The sequence below is a fragment of the Anoplophora glabripennis genome, unplaced genomic scaffold (genome assembly GCF_000390285.2).
Source record: "Anoplophora glabripennis isolate ALB-LARVAE unplaced genomic scaffold, Agla_2.0 scaffold41, whole genome shotgun sequence".
NCBI classification, from domain to species: domain Eukaryota; kingdom Metazoa; phylum Arthropoda; class Insecta; order Coleoptera; family Cerambycidae; genus Anoplophora; species Anoplophora glabripennis.
Window position 1 is genome coordinate 1,540,906 of NW_019416901.1, and position 12,988 is coordinate 1,553,893.

The following is a 12,988-nucleotide window of genomic DNA, read 5'->3' on the forward strand; positions in this document are numbered from 1 at the left end:
CAATATACCTCAGGCCCGGTTATTTTTAGACCAGGGTCTAACTTCACTTCTAGCGCTGCATAGGGGATATCTAGGGGGAGAACCTCGGCAATTGTTTCGAGTGGAACGCCATCTATTTGGATCGGACCTCCAGAAGTGCAATGCCCCGGTTCAATATAGTTAAGGTCCGGCTATTCTTGGAGCTGTCGTTCGTCGCAGCCAAAATTTAATGGGGTAACCCTATCCCGGGTCTAAAGACCGATTGGTATCGGGTGTTCCTAGAAAACTGTTCCGTCCAAATATATGGGTGGTGTACCGGTGAAATCTTCCTCTAAATAAATATAATTTGCAGGTGTGTACCATGATCAATGTCTCAGTAGGCGCAATAAACTTCTAACAAATCATGTTGTGGGAAAGAACTACTCTGCGGACTAACGCCCAGACTAGCAGTGAATTATACCCACAATATCTAGTAAGCAACTAAAGCTAAGGTTATTAAATCGACTTTTTCACTTCTTGAAATAATTTTCCAGATATATTTTGCTGGAATAAACCACAATGATTATGAAAATAACGTGTTTTAACAATATTCATACAGAGTGGAAATTGTAACCGCAACAATGACATCATCAGTTATATTTTTTTCCAGAAACATACCCATATTTTCTTCCTGTTAAAAAGTTCTCTTTTTTCTAATAAACTCAATTAGAGAGATTTTTCTTTATTACTTGCCGTTTAAAGGTTATAAGCAATATCGTCCTAAATTATCTGACTGATCCATTAAAACAGCATGTTGGCTATTTCATTTTTGTTACTTAAACTGTCAGCAACATAACTTTCTGAAATTGTAGCTGATTTCCACACACCATGTCTCTTAATTGCTAATACATCAACTCCTCTATTAACTAGTAACGTTGCCGATGTTCTTCGGAATGAATGGCCTGTATATGTTTCAGGATGTTCTAGTTTCAAAAACTGTGCAATCTTATTAGGAATCATAGAAAGGGTATTATTGCCGATTGGTTGGTTGTAACATCTATCTGCTTGATAGCGCATAAAAAAGCGTGAAATTTCAGTTTTAATTTCTAATCTAATCTTGATATATTTCTTGAGAATTTCTAGGTGAGAAACAGAACCCAGACGAGAAGTAATTGTAAACTGTAGGTGACATACCATTTTTAGAATCTGGAATTGCAACTACAATAATGCCATCGAAGGTTTTGGAATTGACGTTGTTCAAAGTAAGTTTGCAAAATTCATTAGAACGACAAACGATAAAACCCAAACAACCAAGGCGACTTTGCAAGATTTCGAATAATGTCAAAATGATAAAGAACTGTGGGAGCAGATAAAATGTTATACACCACGCAGCAGTTAAGTATAATTTACCAGTCTCGGACTGTATTGCCAGTCCTAGCTCCGCTCGGGCGCAAAATCGTCCTCGACTGATAAATAATCCGATCTTCATGTAGGTAACTTTAATAAAAAAAATTTTGGGAATTTGGCTTGTTCTATCGAGGTATAAATCCTTAGGAACAAACTACGTATTGCAACCTACTCTTGACAGACTACTTATTTGTCACTGAACTTTATTTAGGTAGTTCGGAATTTTGAGACGTGTAAAAAAACATCAAAATAATGTCGTCCACCTCTCGACAGTTGCTTTAAATGAATTTGTTTATTTCAACTAATTACCGTCTTCCTATAATCGAATATAGTACATAGTTCGAGTCGATTCTACAACGGATTTAGAAAATAACATTGGTAGCCAAAGTTTCTTAATCTTGGCTACGTCCCAGGGAATTGTTTTTCCTTCTTCTGTAGAATGCACTGGAGGTTTAAAAAAAATTGTTGCGAAGTCAACAGCATCTTATAAAAAAAGTGTTTTGGTCCAAATTATCGCGCCAAGTCATTGTAAAGAGATTATACTATTTTTGAAATGTTTGTTTTGACATGTAGATGTAGACATTTAAAAAATGTTTAGCTGAAAGGGAGGTGTAAATTATTCAGCAGTGGCGAGTGGCATTAGAATCGTCATGCTTATATCAGGAAGAAGAAAATTCTTTTATATAATTAAGTAAATTAAATTTAATTTAATTAAGCTCAACTTGCAAAATTCATTTGAAAAGCACTGAATTCGTGGGCTCTCGTGGCTCGCCCCTAAATATGGAAAGTGTTTACAACGGTGGTCATGGTCAAAGTTACAGTCGCGCAGCAGTGAAAAAAGGAGTGGGAGTAGCTTAGGCTCTGTTTAAACTGCCAGTAACCAAATGATAGTTGCTCACTGCATTATTTGCTTATTAAACGTAATTTGTTTACGTATGATGTAAACTCTGCCTACCTATGTGTGTTTTTAAAAAGATTGTAAAAGTTTAGATTAGATTGTAAAGATCTGCAATGCTATCTATTGAAAAATCGGTGGTGCGAGAAATACCAAACTTTAATAAAGAAGTAATTAAAAGTTTAATTTGGAGAAAAGCAGAAGACTTTGACTATAAAAAATGTTAGACACATTTTCCCTGTATTTAAATAGCACTTAAAATAAAACTACCCAAGTAATATTTGACTTTTTTCAATACTTTCTACCTAAATTTTTCGGCCCTCCCTGATATGGAAGTCAATTACCGTCACTGATGTAGAGGTTGCTAGAAAAGCATAAATATTTCATATAATTTTTTATAATGGAATGAATATTTATCATCTGGAATAACACAGGCCGACAAAATTTCAAAAAAAAAAAATTCCAGAAATCAGACACTATGCTTCCGAAGGCATTTGGCGCGCTGAATCCGAAACTGGCCTTAGAATTGATCCATCACCCTAGGTTTCCGAGATATTCTAACCTAAAAGTGTAAAAAACACGTACTTTTGCTATATTCAAGGTTATGTAACTTGGCGAAAAAAATTTTTTTCTCAAAACTGAAAACATCATTGGAAACGACTATCTTTCCCCTTCAAAACGCATTTGTTTATTTGGAAAAAGCTCTATTTTTCGCGGAGATATCGTCAATTTAAGATGACTAGTATGGTTATATTATTACATCATGGCTAACCCCATAACACTGAGCGCTGCTAGCTCTAATTGTTAGGAACGTTAACCCCAAGCCCTATAACCCCACAACACTAAGCGCTGTGAGCCCTAATCGTCAGGAAGGTTAACCCCAAGCCCTATATATGTCTGGAAGGTTAATCCCAAGCCCTATTGGGTTATTGGGTTATTGGGGTTAACCTTCCTGACATATAAGGCTCGTAGCGCTTAATGATATTGTGTTATAGGTCGAGCCATGGTAATAAGGTACCTATACTGATCATCTTTAACCGACGATATCTCCGCGAAAAATAAAGCTTTTTACAAATAAAAAAATGCGTTTTGAAGGGGAAAGATAGTAGTTTCCAATGATATTTTCAGTTTTGAGAAAAAAAAAAATTTCGCCAAGTTACATAACCTTGAAAATAGCAAAAATACGTGTTTTTTGCACTTTTAGGTTAGAATATCTCGGAAACCTAGGGTGATGGATCAATTCTGAGGCCAGATTCGGATTCAGCGCGCTAAATGCCTTCGGAAACGTATTGTCTGATCTCTGGAATTTTTTCCTTGTTGGCCTGTGTAATCCTCACTATATACATATATGTACTTACCTTCATTATGTATACATATAGAAACAGAAAATTTTAAATTAAAATTGGAACATACTTATTAATTTTCTCTTTAAATATTAAAAAAGGAAGAATAGTCAGTTTTTACATTTATTCTCACTTGAAATATAATTATTTTAGATGACCATTATTTCAATACACTGTATTGTTGGTTGCCTGATTTAAAGTTCCTGTTATGAATTTTATTAATTTTACATTTACAGTACATCAATACGTGTTTGATCACAAAATATAATTCTTTGAATATTGGAAATGAAACATAAGGATTTGATTAGTTCCTCAAAAACCATAGAAAAAAATTACAAAGAACTAAAGAACAGTATGTAACTTCCTATTTGTTGCTCAAAGCTTCGTGTAAGCATTAGTAATCAGTGGCGTCGCAATTAGGAGTCTGCGGGATGTTGACTGTCAAAAAAAATTAGGATAAAGAGAATTGTTAATCAAAACTATTGTGCTGCTTGGTATCAGAATAACTTAAAGTTTTGCATAAATTCTTATATTTCGCATATATAGTTCGAAGATTCTCATTAATACCAAAACAATTTTTTTTGTCACTTTAGGTCTCTCATATCCTTTTCATTCGTGCGTCGATAGTCACTATTTTGAAATTCAATTTAAATGACCATAGTAAGCGTTCTAAAAAAATACCATTGCGTTTTTATTTTATTTGTTGTTATATTGTTTATTTTTAGATGAGGCTGTTTAGATATTTTGAGGAATTGGAAAATTTAGCAGATATAAATAAAACATATAAATATACACCTCAATATTAGAATTAAAGCCCCCCATATTGTAGGAAAAGAGGGAAGAGGAGGAAATATATAAGAGAATAATTTATTAGTAAAAGTTATATTGAAAACCTTGTACAAAAATAAAGAACATTATATACAAACACCTAAAATAAAGTAAAATGTAAGAAAAATAGCCTTGCAGTCCTCACACAAGCTGTGAAATATCCTTAACGGTAAAAATATTAAAGAAACTAAGCTCTACCATTCGATTTCGATGCGGAGAAGGTTTCCCTCGCCTCCTGCGGCATAGATTTCGCCACTTCCACCAATCGCGATGGAGTTGACCACGAAGCCTACTTCACTGGTACAGTCCAATTTGACTATGTCCTCGTCGAACCTGAATTTCTTCAACTTCTTGTCCCAACCGCCGGAGAACAAAAGGGTCTGGCCTTTGTAATCGCAGCCGGCTATGGCGTTTACCAACATTTCATGAGCACCCTAAAAAATACACACTATATCAATAGGACGGTAACATCCGACGTCTCCCGATAATGGTCGTATGGGAGGCGAAACGTGAGTCAGATCAAAAGTAAAGTTTATTCAAATTTCTTCCACTTCAGTTTGTCTTTGTTTTGTTTACAAACTTTACGTACCTCGATCTTAGTGAACTGTTTGAAGTTCGTTTTCTCGTTGTTTTCAATAATCACAATTTCTTTCCCGTCTCTGTCGGCGCAAGCGGCATATTTCTTGCCTATAAGGGCCACTGGGTACCTGCCCATGTGCACAGCCCTGGTTCCAAACTGGATCTGTCTCTTGTGCTCTTCGTCCAGACGAACATCTGGCAAAAAATTCAAATTGAAAGTAATGTAAACAAATACAGTTTGAGATGAGTTAGTTCAAAGACTTACTGTCGAGATGGAGCTCTGTCACAACCATGTCTGAGTCTTTGACAGTAAAGAGGAATTTTCCAGAAACGGCCAAGTCCTTGATGGGTTCTAAAATGTTTGTTTCGCCCAATTCTTTACCGTGTTTCCAAACGACTATCTGGAATTGAAGAAATAGTTTTTATTGTTACTATGAAGGAGTCCAAAAGCGAGCACCCAAACTTTCGTGTAGAGTAGACCACTGCCAAAGTTAAATACTTGTTAAGTAAGTTATGTTAAGAGGTCTTTGCATCATCTCTAGATATAGGAAATATCCACGTGTAGATACTTAAATCTAGCGATAAGAAATTAATCTTAAATATCTGTTTATACTTGACCAGACAATTAGAAGAATGTAAAAAATCCTTAGTATCTGTTTTATTACATTTTTGTGAACATCGACTGAAGTGTTATGATTTTAATTATAAAAAATGTTAAAGGTTCAAGTGTAAGCTATTTGTTAAACGTTTTTTCATCACAGCGACATTCAAAAGGGTGTTAAAATATCTGGGTAACGATCCAAGTACGAGCACCCTGTATATGATATTTAGAGCTTTAGAAAAACAATTTAAATTGGATCCAATCTATTCTATACTTACGTTTCCAAGGTTATCGCCAGAGTAAAGAAAACCATCCGCGTAGAACAGTTTCCAGTACTCAGTCTTCTCGTCTTTAACGACTGTGCTGATTTCCTTCAACGTGTTCAAGTCGAACGTTTTAATGGTGCCTTCGTTGGAGCAAGAATAAAGGTAGTCGTCGCTACCAGCGAGGGAGAAAACCGAACATGGGTGGGCCGTAACTTCCGCTACCTTCTTCACGTCGGTGTTCCATACCTACAAGTTTTAAATGTAAGGACTGTATCGACGTTACTTCGCTTAAAAAATTATTTACAACAGTTGAGTGACAAGTATTCTATGTACAAATGAATTTGTTTACATTTATGTTAAATTTACTGTGATAATTCTTTTCCAAGCACTGAAATACCTAACTAGTTACATCTAGTCCCCTGACTGTTTATAGGTTGTTCTTATATCAACAATGATTTATTTATTACGCATGTAAACACGCAGAAGGCTTCTGGATTAAATAGGATTTTATCACAGACAAGCTTCGCTATTTATGACACGATTTTAAAAATAATTGCAGCTCCTAAAAATAATTAAAATAGTACTTATCAAGCCCTTAAATCAACAGTATTCCGTCTAGACGTGATTATTATCTAGCATCTCCTATCTCCCTCATCTAAAGAATTGAATCGTACTATCTGTAATTATTTATTTGTGGTATTATTGTATTAAACGTTAATTTTACAGTGAATTTTACTCATTAGTTTAATTATAAATAACTGATCCTATTGTCACTAACGTTAGTTGTGATTTAATTTAATTACCTTTATTTTACCATCATCCCCACCGGTATATATCTTCCCTTTATGGTAAAGGACAACGTTGACATCCATGTTATGCTTCTCATCGTCACTGGCTTTGTTGCCAATGTGAAGATGAAGATGGTCAGACATTTTCTGTGAAAACGAAATCAATAAAATATTTACAGCGTTTGGATACCGATTAAAATATTTGTTTTGAAAAAGCGGATACTGTTTTAATGTTTGGACATGAAGATATTTTTAAGCCAAAAACACAAGTCAGTTTACCGTAAATCAAATGTTTATTCGTTTTTTTTTACACAAAACAAAAAAATACTCGTGATGTTTTGTCAAAGAAGTTATTAAATAATTTAATTTTAATACGAACACCGCAAAAGTTCGAAATTAAACAAATTCAACCCACACTTCGCGGCTAATTTTGTGTAAAATTTGCTCGTACTTCGTTTAAACCACATAATATTTACTTACTGATTATTTATTTATATTTTTCACTAGCCACTGTAGTCGCACCGATTCTCAAAATTGATTTAGGTCTAGGAACGATCGGTGCTGCCTTATATTTCTTTTTGCTGGAGGCTGTACACTTCAGTGGGTTATTTTTGGGCGCCCACCCTCCTTCAAGCTCAGGGTCATAAATAATAAGAACGTAATAACGAAAAACAATACTGATTTTATTTATTTTGGTGCGGAATGTAGTGTTTTGCAATAAAAACAAGAGGTTGAACGCACCTATTCGGCAAAGAGTTAATTTTAGCGCTGTAAATTTTCTTTGACTTCATAGACGCCGTTCAGAAAAATTAAAGAAATAGTTTTTCTGTTTCAGCTCTATTCTGATGGTTGGGAAGTCAAGAGGGCTTATCATTATATTGTTCGTATCATCAAAACACCTAATTCGGCCTCTATTGTCTCTATACAGGGTGTTCTACAAGCTCTATGGCAAACTTTGACAGACAGCTGGGTTAATTTCAACTGGTAGGGTGGGGATCCTTTACTTACCTCACCTTATAATAAGGGACCAATGGTTTTATGTCCTTTTCGAGAGATGGTATGTCTTCCTGTACAAACCTCGCCTAAATTTATATAGCTCCTGTGAATACACCGACATACAGGCACCTAGAAGGTGGAGAAGCATCGCGAACCTTCTCCGGATAGTCACCAATCCAAGTTATTTCTTTATGTACCTACACAGGACGCACAAAATCAAATGTCCCTGTCAAGCTGATTTTTCGTGTATTCAAATTAGGAAAATATGACGAAATGGCTGTATTCAGTGCCTTTTAAATCAGTGGCATCCCATATTTCTAGCTTCTCAAAAAAACAACAGAAAATAGGTTGTTTCTACACTAATAGCATACCCAGTATTAATATACCGCCTCTTCTTCCAGTTAGTAGCCATGATGGTTTATTATTTTTGAAAACTATCGTTAGCGTAACAAAAATATCGGCCTCATGTTACGCCCATGTTACGCATTTGTTTATTTCAGTGCTTTCAGCACCATAACATCAAAATATTTACTAGAACACCGCCAAACATCTGGAAAGTACTTTTGTGACAGATCACATGAGATATGCTCGTAATTCAGGTATATTTTTTCAGCACTGGTAAGGAGAACTAGAAACTGAAATTTTTAGGAGTTTACATTACCTACCTACACAGTTGAAAAACAGACAGATTTGTTTCTTAAAACTAGGTGTGGATTAATTAATGGATATTTTTATGTTTTTAACTCCAGGTTCAGAAAAATAGACTTGTTGTGAAAGACATTCTTTGAAAATAGTCCCATCAAAGCATTTTTTGAATAAAACCAGTCTGTTCTCTGTTAATTTATTATTAAGCATCAGAGACTGAAAATAAAATATAAAATTATTCTTAATGGCAATAAACTGATAATCTAGTTCCATATTTGCAAGACCTAGTTCAAAACGTAATAATGTATGGTATTTCCAAAAATTTATTTAGGAATCATGTATACTTGGATAAAGCAAACAACGGATATCAAAAGTTTTAATATTTATCTAAATAAGTGGACTGATTGTTTATTAATTAAATAAAAACTAAAAATATACAGATTACAAAGAAGATTTACAAGATTCCTGACATATTTTACCTAAAGATTTTTGCCAGCACCATTTGAGCATCAAATTGCCATATATTTTTTACTACACCATAAATTTGTATACACAATAGTGTGTATAGAATAAATATTAGTTTAAAAACACAAAGTAAGATAAAACACGGATTTCACATGTTGTATGTTTTGCAAGATTTATTAAATATTAAATAGTACACACAATATGTATAAAAATCATTAAATTACTTCTTTCCTTTCTTCTTCTTCTTCTGTGCGTCAGGCCAAGGAAACCCCCTCCACCTCAGCAGGTCCTGGACATTGTGACAAGTGGTGTATGCGTTTTCCATCGCTGCTTCTGTGAAGATATCCACAGTACATCTTGCACTTTTTGACCTGCCTTTTCTACCTCCGGTTTTTTTCGGCTTGCCAGCCTTTTTCTTGCCCTTGTCGCCGTTTTTGTTGTTCTTCGGCTTTTTCTTCTTGCCCTTGCCGGCCATTTGGGACGAAAGACAACGAATGTGATTACTGTTGGTGATTCAGTTTCCGGGTTATTATGTTTTGTCAATAGTTGCCTGGAAACCGTTTCTAGGGTGACAAAATCTGTGAATGAAGACTATAGACGTAGCAACAAATACCTTGTTTCCGCTTGTTTAATAAATATAATTGTTGCTCGTAAAATGGAAACTTAAAATTTGTGAAATTTTAGCGAAATTTTATAGAGCGGTTTTTTTAAATTTACTTTGTGCGAAATTAAAATATCCCACAAGTGAATAACTTCTTTCTAAGTAAAATTTAAACGAATAAATAAATTTATTTTAATCTAACCTTAGGTAAAAGTTTTTTGTAGAAGTTATAAAAATAATGAATTGAATCATAATAGCATATATTTCTGTATTATTGGCAAAATTAAGGAGAATATATAACAAATTTGACATTAGAACAGTTTTTTGGACTAATACTAAGTATATGAACTTTGAAACTTTGAAAAAATGTTTAAAAAACTGTATTTATAGCACAACTTATGAATCTAATAAGGGTTATATTTGAAATACGTCCCGACTTATAAATATTATTAACGAATACAAAAATTGTACAAAAAAAAAACAGTAATTTGAAAAATACAAATTTTGGGATCACACTTGGATCGTATAAATCCAAAATTTTGAAAAAGGAAAATAACTTATTTTATTACACTAATAGCGAAGTGTTCAGGTTTTGATAATCAAAACAGATTAATTTTCAAATCGTCGTCTCCATTTTGAAGTGCGTGATAAAATGAAGTGGATTTTATATTTGTCTTCCTTTATCAACGGTTTTGATTAAAGAAAACTAGCTCCATAAAAATAACACGTAACTGATAATACTCTAGGGTTTATTTCATTACTTTTTTCCCAAATACTGCTCCAAAAATAACTAATTTCAGACAATATATCTAATACATTTATAAATGTATGGTGCACTATTAAGAAAAAAACGTGCGTTTTGGTACTGAAGATGAAGTTGATATATTATTTCTGAAATTTCATTATTAAATATTAAGACAGGTAATACAAAAACGACAGGTATTAAATATTTTCCATTGAATTTAATACAATATTTATTTTACCATATCTTTATTTAGAACTAACTAGTAGGTAATATTCAAGGATATCAGACAAAAAATATTTATTTATTTATTTATTACTAAGAATCCATTTAATCCCCATTTAAAACATAAGAAATTATATATTCAAAAATTTCGTCTTAAAAAATGTTTTTTGTATCAAATTTTTTGAAACAACATGAATTGTTCCCGACAAAAAAGTTATGTAACTATACATGTACTTTTTATAGGTAGATTTAATGTCTCGTAGAACTGTATATTTCTAGCTACAAATACTTAGTATTGGCTTAATTTTCCAGTACAAAATTCAAATCGTATCTTTTGTGAATACTACTAGTACTTAGTCCAGGAATTGATGTGACTATAAGTAGAAAATAGCTCAAGAAACAAAAGTTATATAGTGCCGATGAGCGCTTTTGCCCAGGGGGTGGAAGCTAAAATATTGAAAGTAACCCCATGAATCGATAAAACAATCAATTTGAAGCAAAAAGTATCTTATGGACATTTTTCGATAAGTCAATATTTTCTGAGTTATTGGTGATTGAAAATGTACAGTTTTTATTAAAAGATAGACGTTTTTCAGTAGTTTTTCTCGAATAACTCGGAACATAGACATTCTATGAAAAAAGAACATCACGAAGAAAATGAAGCTTATAGAAAAAGAAAAACATTGAGTTTTTTCATTTATGTAGGTGCAATAGGTGCTGAGATACGGCTGGTTAAAGATAATTTTATGTCCGCCGGAAACTAAATTGGAAGCATTTAACGTAAAATAACTAAAAAAAATTTATTTTTCAGGAAGAATGCAAAGAACATTTTTTAAAGTACTTTAAAAAATCTATAAAATGAACTTGACTTTCAGTCGTTAGCATAAATATTAACAAAGTTATTAACAAAATAAAACTGTTAATTCGCTATTTCGAAAAAAAAAATCAGTACAAAAACTGATGAATTTTTCACGAGATTTAAAATTAAAGGTAATAAATCCATCTACAATTTACATTTGTTATGCGCTAACAATATATTATATAATTTTAAACGGTTTAGAATGCATATTTTTGAAAATATTACGTTCTGATAGAAAAAAAAATAATTCCAAAAAAGTAGGTAACATATTTTTGAAAATAACTTTAAAAATAAAAAAGATATGAAAAATATTCAAGAGTACAAAAGTTTAGATTTTTTTTCAAAGCATATTTTGTTTTTTTTATTTGTGGAGGATAAAAATTAATAGAGATGTCGCCGTTAGAAGTTTGCAGTTGAGGACGAGTCATGTTTTTCAAAAATTTCAAAAATAATGCCTTAAAAAATGTTTAATTATACAGTACTTTTAGCTGTCGAAATTTTCTATAAAATCGTTTTGGGATCGTCTTAATAGCTTTAAAATTAAGGAAGTTATCATTGAAAAACCAACGGTACCTTACCGCTTCAATTTTCGGAGCAAATCAATATTTTTGGTATTCACAACTTTGGTATTCATAGGTATACATAATAAAATAATATATATAAATTTTAAATTATGACTTTCTGCATGAAAAAAAATGTTGAGAAATAATTATTTTGAATATTGCATAAATTAAAGTAAATCTGGAGAAAGTTATTACGAAAAAAAATTTTTATTTTGCATTGTTTATTGGATTATTATATTTTATTATTGGGGGTAGTTTTTTAAGAGGTGAAATATTGTAATAAATTATTTATAATACCATAAACCATTGAAAAGATTTCTATCTATAATATATGTGCTATAAAAATATTTTAAGGTCAAAGAAATTATTAATTTTATATTTTTATCATTAAGAGTTGTTCTTAAGGGTTGAAACTTTATAAAAATAACGTAAATTATAACCCACAATATAAAACAATATTTATTCTATATATTAAGATATGATTTCAGTCTATACAACACCTATTTTTATATTTATTCAGTTTTTTAGATTAAGGGCTGGTTTTCATCCCCTAAAATAAGAACCGCATATATAACTTTTCATATACAGGGTGAAATAAGCTTAATTCCAAATTTTTATAAAAATTGGATCCCCCGAAAGTACTTATTCGGAGATTTTAACCTATTTTTCTCTTCGTTTAATGGGTTATAAGTATAAGACTAATATTTATAAGGTTTGATTGAAAGAAATTAGAAATTAGAAATAGACATACTTTAAAAATACAATTTTCACCACAATAAAAATATCGCTCTAGATATATCCTCAAAAACAGTTATTTTTGGATTCCAAAAATAACGTTTTCTGTAAATTTTCCAGTTCAAATCGGTTCTGCGTTCATCTCTAACTAGGCGTGTGGTAAATAAATTTTTCGAGTTTCTCCCGACGTTGCCAAAACGATCGCTCTGGTGGTCGAGATTCTTCGAATCTATTTTCTATGAAAAATAAATTTCGAAATCCAGGTGTGACCTGTCGAACGCTGTTTACTTGTCTTTACAGATATTTATCACGTGTTTTTTCGTCTTTAGTAAATAACAAAAGATTTACCACCGTATTTTTAGACTTTCTGAAAAACAAACTAACCTTTCTTGTAGCACGTAGATACGCTGCAAGTGTCAACACATAACGATTTTTATGCAATGCATACTGTTTTCGGACTATAATTAGTGCGGGTGTGAATAATGTCCCAGA

At 32.4% G+C, this 12,988-nt stretch overlaps 2 protein-coding genes across 2 annotated transcripts; both read right to left on the reverse strand.

The window, feature by feature from the left end:
- Nucleotides 1–4,469: 4,469 nt before the first annotated feature.
- LOC108917198 lies at nt 4,470–7,238 on the reverse strand. Its single transcript, XM_018723683.1, has 6 exons — nt 7,146–7,238; nt 6,681–6,812; nt 5,890–6,123; nt 5,276–5,411; nt 5,021–5,205; nt 4,470–4,865 (listed from the first exon to the last, which is right to left on the reverse strand). Exons 2-6 carry the CDS (start codon nt 6,807–6,809, stop codon nt 4,626–4,628), a joined length of 924 nt encoding a protein of 307 aa, XP_018579199.1. The 5' UTR covers nt 6,810–6,812; nt 7,146–7,238; the 3' UTR covers nt 4,470–4,625.
- A 1,753-nt stretch (nt 7,239–8,991) lies between these two features.
- On the reverse strand, nt 8,992–12,962 carry LOC108917227 (small lysine-rich protein 1). The gene is made up of 2 exons (XM_018723721.1): nt 12,881–12,962; nt 8,992–9,349 (listed from the first exon to the last, which is right to left on the reverse strand). Exon 2 carries the CDS (start codon nt 9,244–9,246, stop codon nt 8,992–8,994), a length of 255 nt encoding a protein of 84 aa, XP_018579237.1. The 5' UTR covers nt 9,247–9,349; nt 12,881–12,962.
- Between the last annotated feature and the right edge of the window lie 26 nt (nt 12,963–12,988).